Raw genomic sequence first — 26,055 nt, 5'->3', positions numbered from 1 at the left:
TTGTCCACAATCAGACAAGACACTGAACATATTTTCTGTGAACAAACTGAAAATATGACAAAAGCCCATTCGTCTTCCTTCCAATTGCAATACTGACCACACCATTACATTGCAAAGGGGCAGAACGATGATGTCTAGATGATGGAAGGAACCAACAGGATGGTTGCTGTATAATCCTCCTTGATTGTCTGGCTACGGCTTTTCGAGGTATTCGCTTGCCAGTATCAGCAAGTTACCCATTTGCTACTTCAGTGGCTGTGCTGTGCCGTGCCGGTTCCTTTTTATTAATAGCAATATTTACTTATCTTCTGCAGGCCTTGTTCTACGAACATGACCACTCCCCAGTAATGTGTGCTACACATTTCGTTTGTTTAAAATGATTTCCAAAGCCTTGAAACAGCATTGTGGCTGACATTGAACCCCTAACAACATCTGTTATTTTTAGTCCTTCTTCAATCCTCACTCATAAAATCATCCAAGTGGTGTCGTGGAGACATACTGAAAATTGCAAATTCTTCAATTGATTCTTTCCCATTAAATTTTACTTTTGAATAACAATGGTATATACATGTCAAATCCTTTATATCTCTTATCAGTTCTGTCGTGATGAACAACTTCGGAAATCCAAAATTTGCATACGTGCAACATGTCTTACTGTATCCTGCACTTCTGCTAATTTCCACATTTCCTTGCCTTCCATATTATGTTTACTGTCATCCGCCCTTAGTAATGGTCCACCAGTGTATGTATATGTACACACGTACATATATATTATGAAATGTAGCCTTTATTCGTAACATTTTAAAATAGATGTATTTATTTATATCTACTAATTAAGCTATAGGTTTTTGCACTTTTAAGCTTTTGTATTAAATTTAACTTTTTTGTATTGGAAGCATAACTCTCTGCCCCCCCCCCACACACACTTGTTTTTGTTCAGATATCTTTATAATTGGCTTGGCATGGCACATATGAAATGTTGAGAGGTTTATAACATTGTGGTAAATATTTTAAGCATCGTCTATTTTAGTTCTTGATTGTTAATAATACAGACTATTTCTAAATATATTTTTCAGTGGAATGGTCATGGATTTCTGCCAAATACCTCATGATTTTGACTATGCGAAGCCAGATGTGTTGCCTCCAGCAGCTGATTTTTCTCGATTAATGTGCAATCTGTATCCTGCTGTTCAACAATTGAAACAAATAATGTCCAGGTAAGTATGTCCACTAAGTATCTTAAATATCATTGTTGAATAAAACATTTAATGTTAGAGTAATAAATTGAAATGTAAGCTATGATAGTAGTAACTACTGTTACAGCATTCATTTCAATTTGTCATATTAACATATTGAAGTGATAATCTTGTCTTTTTGTTGACAGTTCCTTAGCACAAAAATCATATCTTTCAAAATGAACCTGGCATGTGAAATCTTTTATTATTATTATTATTATTATTATGCAATTTTTTGTATACATGCCAAAAATTGTGTCAATGTGGCAGTTTCTTCTTCAGATCTGTATTTAATGTACATAGTCTTAGCAGAAAATAAAGTAACTATTTGGATTTTACAATGTTATCCTTTTTGGAATGTGAATTTTTTTTTTTTTTTTTTTTTTTAAGATTTGTGACTTCTAAATATTTTGGGAGTTTTAATACCATTTTTTGGATGTTTTGAATGGGATGCTTACGTATTTCATGATATATATTTTGTATTAAATATGGCATCACTGTAATGTCATTAAAATGACAATTTTTCAAAAAAAATGCCATTAAAGTAAAATGTTTTTATTTTTCTGTGTTATATTTTAAAATGTTACTATATGTTACCTTTCATTTTGGCAACTTTTGATTGTCTTGATTCTAAAATTTAAACAACATAAATTTTACAAAACATAATTAAACATTGTGAAACAGGCCAGTTGTACTGCTACCTTGCCTCATCCATTGTCTCGTTATGATTGGCAAACAAATGGCCTGACATGTTCTACCTACAACTGAACCAGATGAACTTTTGACAGTGTGTGGAAACAGCATTGATTTACATACTGCAAGCACACATCCATAGTCTTTCTTTTCTTTGCCAAGGCATATTGCTGTAATTGCCACCCATTGTGTTAACAGAAAATATTGATTTTTCCTTAAATACTGAATATGGCTGTAATTTTAATCAGTTCTTTGTATTTAATATTATTTATCTACTAAAATATCTCTTTGAACCACTTGTTCTTCATGGTGTTGCATTCTGGATGGTTAACAATGTAAATATAAACGATATATAATGATGGGTATATGTATATACATAAATTGATACATATGTGGAGATTTTAGCATTTAGTATATATGAATTATAAAATATCTGTAAATCATTAATTTTTTTCCCTTTCTGTAGTATGTTTGAAGCACTTCAGAAGTCGACTCCAACAAAGAAAATATTCATTAAACTTCACAAATGTTTGAAAGATTTCATTCCATCACTGGAAATCGAGGTTAGTTTTTATGTTTGTGTTTTAAATTGCATCCTGCTGTTCTCCTGCTTTCTGAAAAAGTTTATTGTTCTTACTCTGTACGTATTTCTTTGATATTTAATTTGATAATATTATTAATTTTTCAGTATCCATCCAGTGCAGTTATGAAATATTAAAAGTTTACATGTAATTTAAAAATAGTAACTTCTTATCACAAAGCAGGGTAATTACTCACAAAGTACCTAAAATAATAATTAAAAATTTGCCGTACTGATGTATTTGTGTTTGTTACATAACAGTTTTTAAAATGTATTCTCATGTTCGTGAAACCACTGGTGCTTTTTTGAGTTCAATCAAGGTTGGCATGCCATCACTTCCTCTGCCAGTTTCAGTTTCTACAGTTCTTTTAACACACTGTATAATTCAATACTCTGTATGGCAAATTTTTCACATGTTGTCTCAAATATTATCATCAGTAGCCATGTATCCTAAATGTTATTCACTGTAATTTCCCTAATTGATATCGAAAATGTTGTCTATGTGTTGTGGTTCCTCTGAGACTTCTTTAAAAAAAAACAATAAGGTAGATTTTAGTTATGTTTTGAGAGACTGTATCCCCATGACTTGACTGGAATGTGCATGGCCTCAAGAAAAGATATTGATGTAATTGTCATCTTTTCAAAGTCCTTGCATGCTTTTTATGCTTCTTCAGCTTATATAGCTGGCACTTCCTTTCCATTCAGACTGATAATGTATGATAATGCTAAAAAGCATTTCATAAAGTTTTAAAACTCCTAGTGGACATTATGTGTATTCCAGTGGCAAACTATTGAATTTTGAAACCTTAATACTTTTACATCTCTAAAAGTACATCATGTTTTAAAGTATGGATTTCACATAATTATTACTGATTTTTAACCTGTGTTACAAAATTACAGATGTGAGAAAATCGATGCAGAAAATGCCAAGCTTATAACTACTTTATGCAACTGACCAAAGCTTACTGTTGTGCAAACATTGCAATTGATACATCAAATCTGCTAAAACCATTGTATTGATATCACATGCATGTGTCTTTGCAGGTGAAATGAAATGCTGTAACTCACTGCCTGGTGACTTTTTCTGGGCAATAAGCACACCAATGCTAACAATTTTCATAGTTCAAAATAGAATAACATCTGAAGCAAAGGACTTCTAAGATTCTTTGTCTGAAACTCCAGTGTTAGGAGAGCACAGAACCAGGAATTAACGTACATGCATGCATATTCTTTGTTTATCTAAACTTTGTTTATCTTTAACACTGCAGTGCCTCAATGAATTGGAAGTTGATCTGTCAGCACTATCCTTATCTTCAGGGCAGATGTTTTTATTTTATTTGGCTTATAATTCCTTACTAAATGTAGTATTTCATCTCGATGTATTCCGTCTTTGATATGATTTATTAAATCAAATTCCTTGTCATTATAATTCGCTTATCATAGCGAAGAAAGTAACACAGGTTATTGAAAACGCAAAAATTTCGATTGACAAATGAGTCGGTATTCTCGACAAGCAATTATAGGACTTGAACAGTGGAACTTTGTAACTGAACAAGAAATTATGTCTGTTTATAGAATTAAAGAAAATGTATTATCACATAAAAAACGAAACAACTTACATTGAAAGAAATGTTTAATAAATATTAAGCTTTTTTTTTTTTTTTTTTTTTTTTTTGTAAATTTTGATACTCTTTAGATCATAACTGTTCTTTATTTCATAAATTACGGTTTCATATTTTTAATTTTATAATTTCTGCATACCATCTTACCAGATATAAACTGATGATCTATAATCCAGAAAAAGTCAATCCGGAATCGCCGAAGTCCCGACGAGTCCGGATTAACGACTTTTGACTGTATAAATAAATGGTGGGATACTAGAGTTTCTAAGCAAAAAGTGAAACATAAGCATTTTGAAATTCATTTTTTCGAATGAAGAGCTTTTAAACAGCTTTCCGCTTTTGGGGATGGGAATTCTTTTATTAAACGGTTCTAAATTTGGTGATTTTAAGATCAGTTTCTATAGAAAAAGTTTTTTCCAAGATCTGGAAATTTTTCCTTTTTTTTTTTTTTTTTTTTTTTTTTTTTTTTTTTTTTTTAACTTACATTACATTACATTGATGAATTTCATTAAAATGAGTCATATATTAAAGTTAGTAATATATTAAATTTATAATTAAAAAAGTAACGTTAAAATAAAACATTTTTATTTTTCGCTGTCATATTATAAAGTTGTAACAGACCTATTTTAGTGTAATTGAACTATTTTATTCATGTCATGAACTGTAACCGAACTATTTTATTTAAACGCCATCTCGTGGCGATATGAAAAAACGTCAGTCGACCTCCAGCCGCCATGATGATAGCTTACTATGTTATGTTATTCTCAATGTTTGATGTTCCATTTGGTATAAGTTTCATTTTTATATATATTTCTTTTGTTTGTAACCGTTCCTGTGTGCTCTGTTAATAAATCCTTTTAAAGCTAGCCGGCATTAGTGTCTTTTGAGGAACGGCTACATCACAAAGTTCCATTTTGGCAACTTATACAATATTTTGAATCTGAAAAATGAAAAAGTAAAATGCTATAAAGTACAATTTACCAAACAGTTCTTAGCAAATGCAAAAATTAGCTATGTAATTAATTAATGTCTTTAATTTTTTCATAGTAAGAGCTTTTCCCATTTAATTGTCTCAGAATGTTCAAAACTCTCAGAGTATGCATCAGGTTTCTCTATGAAATAAATTTTACACTTTTTCCATCTTCCCCCCCCCCTAAAATATTTCTGGCTTTTTACTGTTACAGAATTAGTAGGGATAATTTTTCTTTAGGCTTTTGGACATTGCAGCTTGGAAAGTTTAGAAGAATTTGAAAGCAAGATTTATAGACCTATAATTCTAGAAGATTCCAGAAATATGTGGCAAATTGAAAAATGTCTTTTGTATTGATACATAATGGATGTATTTTACGGAAAATTTGCAATGAATTTCTTACTTTTTGGAGAACGTCTGGAAGAACAATGAAAACATTATTTGAATGCTTTACTTCTGATACTGGAATCTTTATCTTCACATGTTTATGAATCTCTATCTTAACATAAAAGAAATTGAAAACTTACCATTTAAAAGATTCATCTAGTATGTCTTAATGCATCATACACAGAGCTGGCACTAGGCATTTTCCAACCTGATACCATCTCTCTAAACGCTTGTGCTGCTTAGTGCCTTTCTAGATTTTGTTGCTGGGTGTGTCACTAAATTCTAAAAATTCTGCCACAGCAGCTCTGTAACCAGCCCTTACCATATATTTATCTCTTTTATTTCTTCTGAAATTATTACTAAACAAATAAAATTAGCAGCTTTTTCTATACATTCTAAATGCTTTAATTTTATTATTATTTTTTTAATAACCGAAATTCTTAATTAAATCCAAAAATTCTAAAATGTTGAAAAAAGAAACTGAATACATAAAGAAAATTATTCTTCAAAGATATGTACAGTTATTATTATGTAAATTACCCAGTTGTTTATGATTCAGTTGACTCAAAATGGAACTTTTTTATCATTTCCCATTTCTGTTTCCTCATATGATAGAAGTTACTAAGCCAGCTTAAATTAAAATTAAATTGTATAGTCTTTGACCACTAGTCCACATTTTTAGTTTAAATTTGACTGTTCTTGTTTAATTACATCACCATGAGCTGTAATTGCTTTTGTTAATATCAGAACATGCCTTTATGGTGTATGTTCCATTTAAATAAGAGGCTTATGTAAACCTTTGTCTGACACTGCAGTTACTTTCAGATATAGAGATAATTTGCTTCATGTCTGTCAAGAGGTTTTGGACTATTTAACTTTTACCAAATCAAGTAAACCCTCATAGGTACATTGTAGAGAGGTTGACAAGTTAAGAGATAAAGCACGCAGAAACTGGTGAGAACATTGGTTTGCGTATTGAGACAAATTTCTGATTGTTAGGGAAAATGCTTAAAGAGAAGGAAATCGTTGTAAATTTAGCTTAAATGTCTGGGAAGACTTTAAATTAAAAAGATGCTAAATATTTTGTTGAATGTTGTTGTTACAAAACATTAGCTTTAATGTGTAGTTATCCTTATATCATTGAAGAGTCAATGTCATAAATTACGGGTATTTTAAACTGTGAAATTTTATTAGATTGTGATTTTAATAGGGCCTTTTTAACAAATATTGTTAAAAAACAGATAAAATTTAATAGTGACCATGTAAATCCCTAATGACTAAGATAATCGTAACTACCTAATTTAATTATTTATGACTAACTGTTTATCTTTAAAAATTATCTCTGCATATTAAAGTGAGTTGTTGAATTTCATTAATCTTTACTGTGGTCACATGCTAAAACATTAAAATTTAAAATGAATGTGAAACTTATTCTTTGCGTCTAGTGAGACTTAAAGTAATACAAAACAACATAACACCTCTGTTGCTTTAGTACCTTATTGGAACCTTAAGGTATATGAACTGGGTTACAACCCCTGGAACTCTACACGAAACTACACCACTAACTGCATCAGACAGAGCCGAGCTAATTTGCAAAACTTGCCAACCGTGCCTACATCAGGCCGTTGAGGTTTGTTCTAATCAGCAGGTCTCTCTCTAGGCAAGCAGCAATGGTGACAACAGCCAATCTTTTGTCATGAGTCATGTTGATTATGATCTTACTTCTCATTTTAACCTATGCTGCTTAACATAAAATCTGCCTGCTATTTACTAAGTCTCTAGACCAGGGATGTCAAACTCATAGGTACACTTGGGCCAAACAAACAAGGTTTAACTTTAGGCGGGCCACAAAAATAAATAAATAAATAAATATTCATAGAAACGTAGATTTATTTCGAATAATACAATAATAAACATATATATATATTTATATAGAAAAGAACAAGAAAAATTTAATGTTTACATCCTGATACTTGACATCTCTTCTCTGCTATTATCTTTCCTATTTCGGGAGAAATTTTGCTTGCAGTGATAACTTTCAACGCTGACCCAAGGTGAGCATCATTCATACGGTTTCTAATAGGAGGCTTATTACCTTTCATGACTGAAAATAATTGCTTGCACCGATAAGTGCTACCAAACATGGAAATAATTTCATATGCGAATTTTCGAGTATTTTCAAACCTGGCTGGTAAATATTTGTAAAATTCAGGCACGCCCACTTCAATGAATTTTGCTTTCAAATTTGAGTTGCATTGAATCTCGATCACCTCCATTTGCATATGGCTGGGTACTGAGTCAATACTTATTGAGAAAATCGAAGAAAACAAAAAAAATTTGTCTTCGAGGGAACTAAAATCATTAAACCTCGTTTCAAATTCAGTTGTTAACTTTGCAATTTTTTTCTGCGTATTTTTGATACGAACAAGTATCATCTAAACTTGATTTGTTCATGCTGCACATCGGGAAGTGCGTCAAATCTTAATTTTTAAGTTGTTTTTCTCAAAGAACTAGTTGACATTTGAATGCTTTAATTATGTCAAACATGTTCGTAATGATATGATCTTTTCCTTGTAACGATAAATTTAAATCGGTTAAGTGTTTGGTTATATCAACCAAGAAAGATAAATCTTGTATCCATATTGGATTGTAAAACAAACTTACATCTTGATTTTTCGTTTTTAAAAACTGACATGTTTCTTCTTTGAAATCCCAGAATTGTTTGAGAATCTTGGAGCAAGATAACCAACGTACCTCGGCATAGTAAGACAAACCCGAATATTCACTATCTAACTCACTTAAGAAAGCAGTGAATTGACGCTGATTTAAACCTCGAGATCTTATAAAATTTATAACTTTTTTTTATATATGATAATGCATATGATGAATGTTTGAACCGTGAATTTCACTAAGTTTCTTTCTTAGTAATGCTACGAAGCCCTTGTTTTTCCCGGTCATTGATGGAGCGCCATCTGTAGCTACAGAATTTAATTTTGCCAAAGGTAGATTGTATTTCTGCAGAAGTCCAAAAACACAAGTAAATATATCTTCTCCTGTGGTTAGTACCAGGCATCGGTATTAGTTCCAGTAATTCCTCAAAAATGTTAAAATTCTTGTCACAAGAACGAAGAAACACTGCTAATTGAGCTTTGCCACTAATGTCCGTGCTCTCGTCACAGGCAATGGAGAAACTTTCGAAACTAGATGATTTTGCTTTGATCTAATCACTTAAATTCGCGGCTAAATCAGTAACTCTTTCCGCAACTGTATTTCGAGACAATGAAATTGATTGAAAAGCCTTCACATTTCCAGGACAAACAATTTCTCCAGCTTTCATTAGGCATTCCTTGATGAAATCACCGTCAGTAAAAGGCTTCGAATGTTTACCTATCAACTCGGACAAGACGTAGCTTGCATGTACCGCCGCTTCACTTTCTTGCAATACTTTACTAAACATGGACTGTTGCTTTTTCACTCTTAACCTGAGCTCTTTCAACTTTTCTTCTCTCATTAATCTGTCGTAATTGTTAAATTTCGATTTGTGTTGTTCGTAATGACATTTAATATTATATAACTTTGGTACATTAATAGTATTATTACATATCAAGCAGATTATTTTATCTTTTATTTCACAGCAAAAATATTCTAATTCCCATTTTACTTGGAATATTCTATGTTCGTTAGCGATTTTTCCTTTAATTTTACTACCACTTGGTTTTGATATAGACATACTGAATACAAAGGGCTGGAATAAACACGGTTAACGTTAAAAAGTTAACAAAAATTTATTCTTTCCACAAGAAATAAATCAAAATGCTGAAATATTTCTTAAAAAAATATTCTAACAATATCACAAAATGTCAAACGTTTAGCAAAAATCAATTCGAAACAGAGAAACTAATTCTATCTCACAGCAAAATTGCTACAAATCAATCACAGCATCAAGTAAACAAACAGTTCGCTAGAACTACAGCTACTACTGAGATGAGTTGCTTGTTCTCGGCTTTTATAAGCTTTATAATTAATTTCTCGAACATACTGGAAACGTCTATAAATATCTGGATTTTTGTGGATGGCAACAGCAATCACGAGATATTTATTTATTAGGTATTAAATGCACACGCTGTTCTATTTTTAACCTTCCAACGCAGCTGTCTTTTCAAAAATCGTCTGCGTTGCTAAGGCAACATGAAGCAAATCTAATTACAATTCTAATATATATATATATATGTATATATAAGCAGTCAAATGTACTATCTTATTTCAAACCTTTCACATTTGTAGATGATAAATCTCATCTTTCACCAATGCAGACAAACTTAAGATCTAACAAATAGAAATGGTGATCCTTTCAACTATCCACCCTAATATGCATTTCCGTTACTGTTGCTTTATTTTATATCATTTTGGTTTCCAAAAGGAATGCTGTACTTCTGTGGAGCAGGAGAAATCTGTGCAGCTTCCATTAATATGCGAAGGCACATGATGAGGAGGGAGAAAATGCCTTGCGAAAGATTCTTTAAAATAGTGATTAATGAAAGGTTGGGTATGATAACTCACCTAGAATTTGGAGAGTGAACTATATTTATGTAAATATTCTATTTAGCCTCAAAGATACTTTTAGAACTTTAAATATGCATAATGAATGGATGATGATCATATATTTACAGCACTGCTTTGGAATGTAGATAAGTACTGTGAATATCGCTAAAATAAATGATGATGTTAAAATCTTGGATAATTTTGCAGCCATCGTTAATTATGTTTGTACTAATTTAATAGACAGCAGAATTCTCTGATTGAGGGTGAACATTTGCACACATTAGGATTTACGTATAAAAATGGCAAGAACACTGGAACTTTTCTCATGTTTGTTTTTCTTAGTTTCCAAGCCTGTATTTGATTTCTGATCATGCCCTTTGAAACCCAGTGTAGAGCTTTAGTATATTCTGGAACATGCTAACATTGGCACTTGCAAGGAGTCTACCTAAGAATCATTTATTTAATACTGGTTACAAGTGTTAAATTAGACAATTGTAAATCATTTTTGCTGTAAATGGGGATCTGTTGTCTTCTTTTTAATTAAGCTGGATTTAAATGCAAGTGTTAAAAAGCAAAATATAAAAATAACAAGTTTTATGATATATTTTTATTATAAATTATAAATGAGGGTATACTTGAAATAAAATGTGTTATAACTCTCCCTTCTCCCCAAATAAGGAGTTGGTTTTTTTCTCTGCCAAATTAAAATTTCTACTATTTAAAACAAAAATTCATTTTAGTGCCCTAGAAACTTCCTATGCATTTAAAAGATTTTAATATATTATTTGTGGTACTGTGAATAAAATGAAACCGACCAAAGCATATTGTCCACAGTTCTAGCTTTTTATGATATTAATTGAAAATCTGACATCCTATAACTTATTTTTGATTAAGGAACTGGAAACTAGTTTAAAAGTATTTAATGATGCTTTTTTTTTCTCTCTTAAATATATTTTAATATAAGATTCAATCCAAATTTTTATCTGAAATACACAGTGAAATTTTTAGTGAAATTATGTCAAATCTGTGCATAATAAAAGCATTTGATATTTGGTTAGAATTAAGGATTGCAATACCGGTATTTTGAGCCTTTTATAATACCAGTATTCACAAGTTTAAATACTGTTTTTTTTTTTCGGTATTTACTAGAAATTTTTTAAATTGTCTCCACTATATTTTCAAGGGTCGCAAACATAGCAAAATAGTATGCGTTTTTGGTTTTATATCTTCCTAATAGCGAAATTAATTAGACTGTGAATACAGAGTATCATCGTACTGTCTAGAAAATGACACAATATGTGAATCATCCAAGGAAATGGTCCAAAACTGTCCTGTCCTATTATAGCTCAGAGTGATACTGCACACACGCAGGTTTCGTAGTCTGATATTCGTATCTGTGAAAACAAGGTTATAGTTGTGAAGAAAGTGCATAATATTTCGAAAAATTTCGATATTTTTTTTAATTGGTGAGTTTGTTATTCACATTTTATTTGCATATCATACTTTAGGGATTAAAATATTTTTCAGATTTATTATATACTCATTATTAATAAACAAACCCATAATAATGAATAACTTTAAAGAACATAAAAAATCTGTTGATAATACTTCAATTTGGTTTTGTTATTTATATGATGAAAAGAATATGGTGACACAATGTAAAAAATATTCAAGGGTTATTAAAGTGAATGGAGGAAGTGGACTCCATATACATTTAAAAATGAAACATGATACAAATTTGTTAAAGAGGAAAGAATCTAATTGCGATGAAGATAAAAATTTAAGTACAGTTTCTAAGCCCAAGCCATAAGATAATTTGGATGAAATTATAAGTGAAATGACAGCATTAGATGATTTCCCATTTCGAGTGTTTTGCACTTTTACTGAATTAAGAAAATCACTATCTGCCAGAAGTTTTAAAAATCTCCCAACATCGATTAACACTATTAGAAGAACTGTTATAAACTATAGTAATAGTGTTCGCAATTCTTTGAAACATGAGTTAATACAATTAAGGTGAAAAATTTAGTCTTACATTTGATGAATGGACAAGTGTAAGAAATAGATGCTATTTAAATATAAATATTCATTCAGAAAAAAAATTTTGGAATATAGGACTTGCACTTTCTTGGGAAGAAGGCCAGTGGAAAAATGTGTGGAAGTGCTTAAATCTAAATTAGGGAAAATGAATTATCCCTGAAAGAAGGTATTGTATTCATATCAACTGATGGAGCAACGGTTATAAAAAAGGTTAAAAAGTTGGTTGGTGCAAACCAATTGAATTCCTTGAGCATAGCAATTGTGCTATGCTCAAGGAACTCAAATAGGAGTAATAAATGTATTATACCAAAAAAAAAAAAAAATAATAATAATAATAATAATAATAAATAAAAATAAAGAACAGAAGAACCCAAATACTGTGGCTATAAAAACTTCTGATTTGGACTTTGAAGTGAGTGAGAGTGATACTGACAATGTAAATGTTGAAGAAGATATTGCTAATGAGGATGAAATATTAACTCATCAAAAATTGCTTCCTATAATTAATAAAGTTTCAAAAATTGTTAAGATATTTAAACGTTCCTCTACAAAAAATGCCTAATTACAAAAATATATACTAACTGAAAATAAAACATAGCATATGTTAATATTAGATTCTAAAACACGTTGGAATAGTTTACACATGATAGAATGATTTTCAAAACTAAAAAATCCAATCCAGAAAGCTATAATCGACTTAGGAATTCACTATTGGAAAAACTAATGCAAATTAGTTTTTCCAATAGTGAATTCGACTTCGTATCCAGAACTGAATCAGCTCTACTTACAATAAAACTGGCTGTGAAGGCATTCTGTTGGAGAGATTCTAATTTATTAACAGTTGGTGCAGCAATAAATTTTATGTTGCAGTCACTAAAAGAACAGCACACATCACTATCTGAAGAATCATATACAGTACAAAGTCGATTCGTCGAGACTTTGGTGGTTCCGGATTTGGGATTTTTCTGGATATTAGATAATCAATTTAAATCTGAGATGGCATGCAGAAATTATACAATTAAAACTATGAAATCGTTATTTATGAAATAAAGAATAATTATGTAATTTATTATTTGTAAATTATCAAAATTTACAAAAAAAAATTTAATATTTATTTCTTTACTTTATTAAACATTTCTTTCAACGTAAGTTGTTTAAGTTGCTTCCACAAAAAATTAAAAAGTTCCTTTTTCTTTGTACTTATGTCATATACAGTTGACTTTCCAGTGCTGTACTCCTCGCATAACTTTGAGACGATTGTAGATTGTAGATTTGGCAGCTCCAGGATTGGAAACTCTTTTCGACATAATCGAAAGTTCAAGCTTAGTTTTTATAAAATTGCCGTAATAATAACAGTCTGCAAAAAATAATAAGCTGGATCAAATTAGAAGATTAGGGAGAAGCGCAGTCTGTTACATTAACTGAAATGCCTTAGAATTAGTAAAGATAATTTTAGCCTAACTTTAGGGACTCCGTTATACATTATTGGCTGTGTATCGCAAGATTGGCAATGAAAGTTAAGTCGTTTCGCTAAATTTTGTCTTGCTCCTATTGCGTACTGAATTAAAGCAAAATTGTATTAGTTTAGTTAATTACTATACCTACGTTTATTTCTTGCACATGCTTAAAACTAATCTGAGTCCTGAATAAATAAACTCCCACATATACTTAAGGTTTTCGAAGAAAAAGGGCCAGTGCTAGATAACGCCTGGTGCAGTCTCTACTGTCCTAAATTCTGCTACAAAGCACCTTCCTAAGTTCTAAATTTTCACCATGCCTAAACTTTGGATCCCAGGTGCTTTCCCTAAATCATAAAAAACTTCTCATCCCTTAATTTTGCCACTCGGTGCTTCCCCCAAATTCCAAAAATTTCGTCTTCCCAAAATTCTGCCATCTGGCATATTTTGCCGCTGCTTCTGGGTTTATGGTTTTATTCTTAATTAAAATAGCACTAAATGTAATCTTTTAGCCTATGAATTTCATTAACAAAATCTATTTTTAGCATATGAAAAGAAATTTTTGTTAAACTTTTCCTCATCAACGTTTCTTAGAGCATTTAAAAATCTGTAATCATTGCCAAGCATGATGTTAGAATAAAAGGTTGCCATACTCTTGTTATTCAATTCCTAATATAAAAAAAAGTTTAGACATTGCTGCACGAGTTATTACTGAAGCTGTCATGTATTAATAAACATGCGGTAATGAAAACAAAATATAATAAATAATGACTCGCCAGGTCTGTGTCAGGGATATAAAATAGGTGAATGTTTGGGTTGATGTGTTATGCCAAGCAGATACTCAGCTATGGAGCAAAATTATTAATCTCATAAATTTATGCTTATGTGATTGTTTTTCCATAACGAGGTATTTTATTTAGTGCGTAAGGGAAATTAAGAATCGGAATTTTTAAGTGAAAATCTCTACATGTTTTATTATGGAAGGAAAAAATCAAATGCGCATGTGTAAAGCATACCCCTCCCCCCAAAAAAAAGTTTGTGGCTTTGAGGTCCGAATTTTAGATCATTTCGGATAATGGACATCTGGATTTCGGGCTTTGTACTTGTATTACATTGAAAAATCGCACAGAAGAAATGCATGTTGAAATAGAAAATGTCTTACAATTATAATGATTTCGAAAATGAAAAAGAAGAAGAGAAACTAACCAAATCAAATTTGATCAAGTTTATCCTAAATTTTCTTAATTTTTTTACCCACAAACCTATTCTCATTCGGAAGAATTCGGTACAGTTATTGAAGATGATGATGACACTAATCTTGATATCAGTAGTGAAAAGGGATTGTCTCTTGAACAAAAATTAGAATTAGTGATAATTAAAGAAATTTCAACAAACCAAAATACAATACGTAAATCAGTTATATCCAAAACCATTTGACGATAAATCAATTTTATTTGAAGATGAAGGATTTAGAGGTAAATACTTGGAAAAAGTATATCGTGCATTGCTAACAGTACCACCAACTAGCGTAGATGCTTAAAGAGCGTTTTCAACAGCTGGTAATTTTTGTGCAAAATTATGTTCCAGGCTTAATGGCAGTACAATTGATGCATTATGTTTTTAAGATCACATTTAAAAAATTTGTAATAGTACCACAGACTGAATAGTTATATTTACACTTTTTTGTGATTCTTTATATACTGTTATAATTTATAAGTTACAAATGATTTTTTGTGATATTTACTCTCTCTAATAAAAGTGGCAAATAAAACAAAGAAACACCTGTATGTTCTTTCTTTTTCTAAATTTCCTACTACCAGTATTAAGATCTAAAAAATACCGGTATTGAACTGGTCCAAAATTGCAATCCCTAGTTAGAATAAGAATCTGAATGTTTAACTGTAGTGTATTTGATCCTGTATGATATTACATCTAAAATATGCATTAAAAATACTGTGCATTTTTCCGTTATACCATGTTTTGAAAAATTTGTCAAAATTGTTTTTTCTTTCTTATTTATATAGACTGACTTTCCAACTTTGCCTCATTTCACACAAAGAGCCCTCCAAAATTTCTGTTTGTCACCAAATAACAGGTATGGTTACTTATTTGATTCTGAAGTTAAGAGAAATGCAGTAACTTTTAAGTTTTCTATGTCCACGTAATTTTGTTTTATGTGTATGAAGTCAAGAGATGAGTTTGTAAAATTGAATTGGCAGAAAAGTTCTCCACGGATGTAAATAAAATATTTATCTAGTACCAATAAAATTCCAATATATATATATACCTTAGTAAAAAAATGGGATAATGTCGGAATTTTTTTAATTTGTGATTTTTGCATTATGGCATCAATGTCATTAATTTAACTATAAAGGCCCGTTTCCACTGCTGCGTATGCGTTTCTCCAATCAGCGAGCGAATTCACTTTGATTGACATCTGCAATCCAGTCGATGTGCGGTGAAGGATGACATACGGATGGAGTTCAACAATGTTCAACTTCTATCCATATGTCTGCGGATGCGTTGGGGTCATGTGGTAAAAAAGGAGCAATCAAGTGTAGTCACCAAAAATTAATGGGGGCAGAAGTAGCGATGAATGCTCGCTTAGTTAAAGAATTGCTAAAAAATACTTATTTCTGAATTAACATTATAGCGAGAAATCTGCGTGCTGAAAAAGACAGCAATCAGCTGAATTTAGTTTAAAAAAAAGATAAGAAAAATAAGATAACTGCAACTACAGTACTTGTTTGCAGATAAAATCAGGTTTTCAAGAATTTCAGTTCAAGAAAATCAGCGGCAAAAATTATAATTCCAAGTCCATGAAATAGCAAAATTTGTCCTGAAAATTATTTCCTAGTTCTGCATATTCATTTACATTCATGAAAATGGATGTCTGACTATATCAAACTGCTATAGCAAATTAGATATGATTAAAAGATTTGTTATTTTTTTCTTTTGAAACAAGTAAAAACTAAAAACGTTAATTATAAATTAAATTAGATAGCCTTTTAAATATTCCACTGCATTAAAGAGTATGTTAAATTTGTATTTCCTTTTTTAAATATATCTTTTTGGATAACATATATTTGTAAGCACATGAAATATATTTTTAACAGCCCGTTTAACTTCAATCGGAACGCCACTTTAAAAGATAATGTTTTTTGTAAAAAATGTACTAGAAGCTGAAGAACAAACTCTGGTGAATTTTTCAGACGATAGCACACTGAAATAGGACCAAAAAATTTAGTTTTAAAAATTGATTTACTTGATGATGTATATAAGCCAAAATATGCATGCTACTTCTACGTGATGCTAGCTTAGTGGTAAAGCTGACGGTAATAATGTTTACTTTTGGGGGGTCGTGAGTTCGAATCCCATACGCATTTTGCACCCTGTCTGCAACTTTCTCAGCTTTTTGTTCCAATTTGATCAATATTCGTGTTTTATAATTTATTTCTATTATTATATGTGTTAAATATACTGTTTTATTTATGGTCTTATTTATTTAAATTTCCCCCCCAGCAAAAAAGTTTGAAAATTATATAATACTAATTTAAAGCATACCCTGTACATATATAATTGAATTTAACAAACATTCTCTATTCGTAAAAAGCAAATTTAAAGTTAATTAAATATAGATGAAATAAATGATTAATTATTGCTGCGAACTAATCTACAATATCATTTAAATTCTGAGAGCATATGTAAATCAAGTGCAAGTATCAAAATCCATGAATAAATATATAATTCCAAAAATTTATTAATCCTAAAAATTTATAAAAATGCATAAGTGAATAATGGGATAGCTTATTAATCCTAAAATATATATAAAAATGCATAAATGAATAATAAGATAGATTTAATCCTAAAAAAATTATGAAAACGCATAAGTGAATAATAGGATAAATAAATTTTTGGAATTATATATTTATTCATGGATTTTGATACTTGCACTTGATTTACATATGCTCTCAGAATTTAAATGATATCGTATATTAGTTCGCAGCAATAATTAATCATTTATTTGTTTGCATTAAATTTCATTTAAATTTAATTAACTTTAAATTTGCTTTTTATTAATAGAAAATGTTTGTTAAATTCAAATTCCATTCCTTGCAGGAATGGCGCAAGAGAATTATTTAAATCTAATTTATTTTGAAACCCTGTAGATATATATATATATATTCGTTTCACTTTTATGTGAATGTATATACATGTGCTCAGGCTTTGGGATATTTACGACTCTAAACTTTCATTCCAATTAACATGAGACAGTATTAATGCCCTAAATATTTTTTAACAAAAAATTACTATAATAATTGCTTTTAACTTCAGTCCTCTCCAGCAAAAGCGCAGGAATTAATTAATTAAATATTTCCATTTTCTTTACCTAATGTGTGTATATATAAAGAGGAAAATCTTAGAGATATGAATTAAAAATGTTTAAATTAAAAATAATATTTTATGGATTATGCATAAAATATAACTGCCCATAGTGCATTTTAAAACAAATGAGATTTCTAATAAATTATCCAGCTATGACCCTGAAGTCAGCGGTATACAAGCATAGCAAATTTTGTGTAAACATTGTGAACCTTTCTTTACAGTTGCTCTGTATTTTTAAAGTACTAACTATCTTTTAATTCCTTTAACTTTTTTATTTTATATATTTATTTGCTTATTTTTTCACTAACAGTACATTTTAGTTTTAATAATATATATATTATTTCATTAATATTTAAGGCTTCTAGAAAGGCAAAAAAAAAAAATTAATTTACTTCAGCTTTTATGGAATGAGTGATGTTCATAATATGCTAAAAATTGCTAGCGTACTTTACTTTCGCAGTTCATAAGCAGAAATAAAAATTTCCAATAACATGGAATTTAGTAAACAGAACTTTTCTGCGTTTTACTTCAGGATCCATATCAAATCCAAAACAAACAATACTCGCTCAAGCGGGAAAAATTCAGATGTTCAACGTCGTAACTCGCGAACTGCTTGTTTGGCGCCAAAATATTACAGTGACACCTAGCGGCGGAAAATGAAAATATTCTACGCATACGCGGCAATGGAAACGCTTGTACGGATGCCGTAGGCGTGTCTTCAATTGACGCAACGGGTTCGTACGCAGTAGTGGAAACGAGGCTTAAGGGGGAACTAATGTCACTCCACTACTGTACTCAAATTTGGATTTATGAAATGACTAATATTGTGTGTGCATTAAAATAAGGCAATCATGTGCCTTTTTATGCATAAGAAAATGCTTAACCATTGCAGAAATATTTCTTTGAATCATTCATCAGAAACTTTCAAAGCTGAAGTATTTACTTAAAGCTTGCGAATTGGCATTAACTCTTTTGTTCCCAAATGTACATATGTATACTGCAGCAACCATTGTAAACATGTAGGATATAGAAAGCTGATAAAAATTAAAAACAAACTTTATTTAAAAAATGCTGTTAAACTGGAGGGACTTGGCATTGCAAAGACTGTTGAAATGTGGATGGTTTCTTATTAGATGAATGCAAATGACCTGTGGGCTCAGATCTAACAATGTTGGTGATTTAAGTTTTCTACTCTGTGAACCCGTTGAAAATACAATATGAAAGACAACTCACTGAGCCAGTTTGCACAACAATAGAGTAGAATAATCATATCCTTGAAATCAAATCAGTAATTTTATATGTGTAAAGTTAATTTTAGACTTTATGGTATGTGTGTATGTGTATATTAGGATAATCATTGACTTGTTATTCTGCAACTCTGTTATATCCAGCCCTAGGAAGTATGAAGACTTCTCTGATTTGCCTTACAAATATTAACTGAAAACTAAAGAGCCATGACTTATTCAGTCTGCAAAATGTATGACAAAATGTTCATAAACTCTCAACTATAGATAAATTCTAAAAACTTGCAGCTGGCAAGAAGTGCTGTTTCATATTTATTCTTTAACTTAGCTTGAAATTCCATATACTAAATGCATAATTGTTTTGGATGCAAATAAATGGTGTTTGCTAATTTTTGTTATTGATACCTTTCTAAGTGTTTCCAACACTCCAATGAGAGTATGTTTTAGAAAGCATATGGCACAGTTCCCAACTTTTCTGGTTTTTCATCACATGTCCTAGGTTCCTGGTATATCAGCAGAATTTCTCAGTTCTTGATTTTTAGTATTTTTTAAGAAAAGGTTTCAGCAACAAATTAAATTTATTCAAGTAATGAAACTTTAATTACATAAATTTCATTCTCGTACCCTTTATGCTTTTCAGCATAATTTTTCCTATTCAATTTTATTTGATCTGAATTGCCTTAATCTAATATAGGCATTTGTATAACTTTTTATGAAGATTCATTTAATTCGGTTTTATATCACTCTATGGCATATTACTAAGTTTATCCACATGATAGTATTTACATTATTTATTTTGTTTTCCTCATGTTTGAAAAAAATATCATAAACTAAAGCTTTTCTTCACTATTTTGGATATTCTGAGTGTAAAAGTGTAAGAATATTAAAAATTGAACTAAATGTTAATATATTTTATGGCAGAGTCATGTAAATAGTTGAATAACTTGATTCATGAGTTATAAAACAAATTCAAGTCAATTTGAAATGGTACCACTACACGCTACAAAAATTCTTGGTTTTTCATATTTCAAGATCTATGTTATCTATGTTCCTATTCCCATGCATTTTTCAAATCATATAATAAAAAGAATTTGAGATTGCAATATTTTATTAAAAATTAATCAGTATATTTAATGATTTCTGAGTATTGTCTTTTGTTATGGTATACTTGAAACTAAACTCCTTGGTGAAGGGATTGCATATAAAATTTCTAGATGTTGCTGTTTGTATCATTGTCTTTTTTTGCAGTGCATACATGGCTCCTTACGTCTGTTTGTTCTCCACTGCCACTAGTAATTTTCTGCAAAATACAGTGTCATATATTAGCAGATTTTTATCCACCTTGGTCACCATTAGGAACACATCAAGCAAAAGTGGAGAAAATGTATAATATAAATATTGTTATTTTATTACAGGGTAAAAGCTTTTTGGGGAGAGGCAAATTACTGCATGAATTATTGTTTCCCTTCACAAGCAGTAAATAACTGAAGATGCCAACTTGTGTCTTCCATCTCAAATAGTCATATGATGAAAGATATCAGCTCACATCTCCCATTACAGATAGTAGAGTAACAAAAGATGCTAACTTGCTTCTCTTGTCACAAGTAGTTAAATAGGGAAAGACTTAAGGTCCCATTTTATATCAGTAACGTGGTAAATGTTTACAGAGTTTTCTTGGGCTATTATAAAATATTTTAAGAGTTTAATATTGCAGTTGTTCATGATCTTGAATAAGTTACATGCAACCTCACATTAATTTTCTTGGACACTCATCACATTAATTTTCTTGGACTGCCAGCTGCAGCTTAAGAGCTTTCAACTTACTTGCAAATGAAGAATTTCATTCCACAGAACTTCAGCTTAACTGCTGATCTTTCTGCAACTCAATAGGTTATAATGAAGCTCTTTATATGGATTTCATTTTGATGAAAACTGGTTGTATGCAATAGCAGTATGTGTTGCATGCTTGTGCATCAAATCCTGAATCAGAAATTAGAGCAACTTTCACTATAAAACTGCAGCTTAACTCCATCTTTACCTTCTAATCTCAGTGATTACCCTAGCTGCATGCTACATCCACACAATGTCAAACTTCATTCTTTCCTGAGTAAATAATATTGGATACCTGTATTTATCTTCATTACACATATCTTGTTCACCTTGTCGGTGCTTAAGCAATGAATATGCGTTTAGCATAATTGTTCAAAATTTCATGTCATGACCACAGTGGACACAAGAATGGGTCTGGTTCACATTCTAGTAGAGCAATAGTGAATATCAGTATTCATTTACAGCACTATCACCAAAATATCAACATCTTCAGGTTGACTTTCTAAAACCATGTATATAGTAAAATAGCAGATGTCCAGATTTTCTCAGATGTGTGCTTTGTCAGTTGGATTGGGTGGCTTGATCAGGTTCTTCCTTTTTATTGCTTTCTGCAGGGTTGTTTTCCAAATTGACATCTAAATGTGAGGTAGGTTGAAAAGAAGATATTTGTTGCAACACAGTCTAGTGGTTTGTCAATGATTTAGGACTTTCACATTCAGTTATTTAGATGTTCCACAGACTATTGAACCAAATATATGCTGGTTTCGTTTAGATATTAACAGCAAACAGCTTTTAAGTATCTTTTTTTTTTTTTTTTTTTCTTGACAATTCTTAGTGATAATAATTAGATATTGAACCAATGTATTGAGTTTCTGTGTGTGCATCTTCATTGCAAATTGGAATAGTATACACACCTTAAGTATCTGTTGTGATGCCATCTGATTTGTCTGTTCTGAACAATCTCCAGATGGATGGGGCTGATCATCTGCACAGTAAAGCCATAAATTCTGTCAGCAAAATCTAAATGTGCTCTAGTGTGGTAATTGTGAATGAAGAAGTGCAGCAATGTTGTATGTCGCTGTCTTTTGCGATTCCGGCTTGCAAGTGTAGCCAGCAGTAAAAGTGGGTAGGGTGTGTGTCAGAGTTGTATTGGTGTTATTTTGTTGCAGAAAGTGAGCTAAAGAAATTGTTTCTTTTCTGAAACCTGTCGGTATAAATGAACAATTTGTATTTCTGATAGTAGCACAGTTTAAACAAATGCGTGCAACTGTTGATTACATCATATCAGGCTGCCCTAGGTGTTATGCAGTAAAGAAGCAATCCTTTGTGCAAACAAACAATTCTGTCTCATGAAATGAACATATCTCCACAAACTATGTCATGCATTTTGAAGAACAGATTTATATTTTGGTGCATATAAAAGGTACACATGGCATTTGCTTACTGAAAAATTAAAGGAGATATGTTAGATTCAATCCCAGGCTTTCTTAATGATGTATGGGAATAGCTAGTATCGCAGCATCCTATTCACAGATCAAAATAGTGTAGAAAAGTCTTTTAACAAGCAAACCGATCGTGTGTACACACGGTTCTCCCGGAAAGCAAGAGAGGAAGGTCCATGTGTGCAGCGCAGACATCACTCTGCTTACATCATGGTATGGTAGGCAGTTGCCTAGCAAAGAGCATTGTAGGTCATTTTTTGTTAAAGGGGAGTAAAGACTTCTGCAGTCGTGTCCCCCCCCCCAGAATATATGTCTATTAATGGGTTTGCATAGTTTTATTCAGTAGTTATATGTATTGAAAGTACTGATAGAACTTATGGCATATATGTATATATATGTAACGAAGAATGGCTGTTTATTTGTGTATGTGTAATTCATACAGATATACAGTTTTTTGATCTTGATCAAGTTTTGTACACTTGACATTCAAAACTAGAAGAATATCACCATCTACATAAAATAATAATAATAATAATAAACCAGGATATTAGAATGTTATGCTTATGTCATCTATTTTAGCTTGATATCATCATTTTTACATTCCCATTATCAGTAGAAGTCATACATACTAGACAGAGAATTTATAATTTTTTTAAAAAAATACATATTAATATTTTTACAATTTAAGTTTTTAAATCTGTCACTCATCTTAGGCCCATATCACCTTTGCTATGTTCCTGCTCTTAGTTCTTACTAAAATCATTAAATGAGGCCTTGTTCATTTACTCATTAGAACAGTGTAGAAATTTTAAAGTAGAATTTAGGTGTGCTAGTTTTTCACGGATATTTCAAAAATGGTGAAAAAATCAAGCAAAGTTGATGATGATTTTTCAAAAGCTCATTTTTGAAAAAGACATAACCAATAAGAAAAATGCCAGCTCTTAATAACACTCTTCCATGGCACTGTGTTAGTTCTAAGAGAAAAATCACTGTCCACCTGAGATTTTGAAAAAACTACTCCCATCCTCCTAAATGAAGCCTCTTTACAACTAGTATGTATACATAAAAGATTTATGCATTTTTAATGTAAAAGATTTTCTAATCTCATAATAATTTAAAATTAAATGCAATTCTATCACTCTCAAATAAAATAAATGTTTCAGTTATGCATACAGTAAGGCCTTTTAATGCATCAGCTCTGTTAATTAAAACTGCAACAGCTCTGTTCAGAGAATGGAATTTAAAACTAGCAAAAAATTACATCTGAATGTTTGAAAAATATGGTTGAATTTGTATTCCATAACTTTTTTAAATATTATTTTTGATCATACATTAATAATAATAATAACAATGTTTTAGGATTTTTCACTTTTCAGTATGCATAACTTTTGGAAATTTTATTTTCATGTATGTTTAACAAACATTTTCAAATTTCTTTTGACTTTATATGAATCATTAGTGCAAAGGGGCTTTTTTTCCTCTGAAGAACTGTTGTTTTAGTTTTGCAATTTTGTGTTGAATCACTATAAATGTCCGTTTCACTTTTCAAACTGTTGCCACTAAATGTTAGAGTCCTGCATTATATTTGAAGAAATTAAATGTTGAAAAATCTGCATAAATGTATGTATATTTCTCACATAGTGATGAAACTACGGTACATAGAGCCATCAAATTTTGAATGATATAATTCAAATATGGCCATGTGAAAGACCAAATTTGGAATTTGTTTTATTATTGATTTCATATTTTGTAAAACTTTAACAAATTTTTGATTAACGAACTCCATGATTTCAAAGCACGCAATGGCAGCACTATATGGGGAGGAAAGCCTTTTTATCTGTAGTGTGCGGAACTGTGTATTGGGAATGCTAAAGGTATGCTCATTTGAAAATTATTTTGCGACATTGCTATTGAACTGAATTTTCTGGTTTAAGTGCAAAGAACATGATATTTAATAAATAAAGGTAACACAAAAAAACGTTTAAAAAAACGCCCCTTTGAACGGTATTTAAAATATGAAAACTTTTTTTTTTTTTTTTCAAAAATTTTCCTAACCATTATATAATTCTGAGGTTTGTTGTTTAAATATAAAGTATTTGTGAATGACACTTGGTTTGATATTGATGTTTAAAATATTCATTTTACTTTGTGTTGTTTTAATTTTACTTGTCAAAATGTCAGTGTTAGCTGACACTGTTATACAATAAAATATGTATCTGAATGTGCAACTGAATTTAATTCCTTATATTTTTTAAATTTAGGCAGTTGATTGAGAATGGTTACAAGCAATTGGAAATTTTTAATACAAAACTACATGAAGCATTAGGTGTCATGATGGCTTTAAAACAGAACAGAGCACCTGGATTAATGCAACTCGAATAGCAAATCATTCTGTAAATCATATATGTATATGGAGCATTTTTATATGTTATTTCATGTTAATCGCTTTATTAAATGTAAATGTTTTTGTACATTTGTTTATTATTTGTCTTTCATTTGGACCGTTAGAATTTTTTCAAATTCGACATTTTATGTTTGTTGATTGTTTGGCATCATGGATTGTGAAATCATAAGCATTTTGACTAACTGCATATTGCATTTATTCACAGTTCCTTGAAAAACAGCACTTCTTCTGAAGATCCGAAAAATGTTTCGAATTTTTTAGCACAGTTAGAAAATGAAAGTAACCATTGGGCATATTTTCATTATTTTGGCATCCCATTCTGCTTGCATGGTGGAATGTAGAAAGGAAAATATTGGTATCAAGGATAAGAATTTTGAAAACAAGTTATTTCCATTCAATTATCTTATACATTAATATTAAATAATGCACATAGCTTATATTTTTCATCCCTACTATGCAGAATTAAATAAGATTTGTTTTCTCTCTGGCAAAATAGCTTTATAACAATAGTTTTGTGTTGATCTTTCTGTACAGTTTTATCCGTTGTCTAATTGACATAAAATTTCTATTTATGATTGAACTGAAGTGTCTTTAGAGGTTTGCTTTTTTTTTATTTTCTTCAGTTATGCTTCAAGGACAGAGTGTAATTCAGAGAAAAGAATTCATCTGAGTACGTACATTTTAAAAATATTTCAGATTATGTAGGAAGAATAAGAAAAGTGCCAAGAATCTAGAAGTATGTTTCATAATTTAATCCTTGTTGTAGCAATCCTGCTTTACATTTCCCAGCTCCATTTTGTTATTTGTGTGAGAGAAATGTCCAGTATGAAGATGCTTTTACAGATATAATCCTTTTATAAAAGACTTATCTTAGAACCTGTTTTTACTAACTTTAAAAAGAAACCCCCTTTTTTTAATTGATAGAAAAGTATAAATTTCTTTTTGAGAGGTTACTAAAGTTTAGAGGAGGTTTGCAAAATATTTTTTGAGTGCTAACAAAGAACTGTATTTTTGAAAAAAGTGCAATTCTAAGCAATTTGAAGACTTATATGTCAACTGCAGATGACAATCCTGGTTTGGACCGACAAAAAATCATTAGTGAGTCGCCTATATGGACAATGATAAGGTGCTAAAAGATTGTCCTCTTCCTTCTCCGTACTACTGTCTAGTTTCCTAAGCCTCCTCCATCCTAACATTTGGCAATGCAGTTTATTACATCAGTA

The 26,055-nt window shown here is 30.6% G+C and overlaps 1 protein-coding gene across 5 annotated transcripts in view; it reads left to right on the top strand.

Annotated features, from left to right (window-relative positions):
• Window positions 1–24,899, top strand: part of LOC118193447 (uncharacterized) — a 129,169-nt gene extending 104,270 nt beyond the window's left edge. For all 5 annotated transcript variants that reach the window (XM_085814129.1, XM_085814131.1, XM_085814130.1 and 2 more), the window contains 4 exons: window positions 1,077–1,217; window positions 2,395–2,491; window positions 15,551–15,621; window positions 24,690–24,899. In XM_085814129.1, the coding sequence (XP_085670255.1) occupies window positions 1,077–1,217; window positions 2,395–2,491; window positions 15,551–15,621; window positions 24,690–24,810 (430 nt within the window). In that variant the 3' untranslated portion in view covers window positions 24,811–24,899. The remainder of the gene's footprint in view (window positions 1–1,076; window positions 1,218–2,394; window positions 2,492–15,550; window positions 15,622–24,689) is intronic.
• The last annotated feature ends 1,156 nt before the right edge of the window (window positions 24,900–26,055 follow it).

Source organism: Stegodyphus dumicola, chromosome 3 (genome assembly GCF_044657685.1).
Source record: "Stegodyphus dumicola isolate Sdum_Otavi_A_Nest chromosome 3, ASM4465768v1".
Taxonomy (NCBI): Eukaryota; Metazoa; Arthropoda; class Arachnida; order Araneae; family Eresidae; genus Stegodyphus; species Stegodyphus dumicola.
This window is presented reverse-complemented; position numbering and strand designations above follow the sequence as displayed.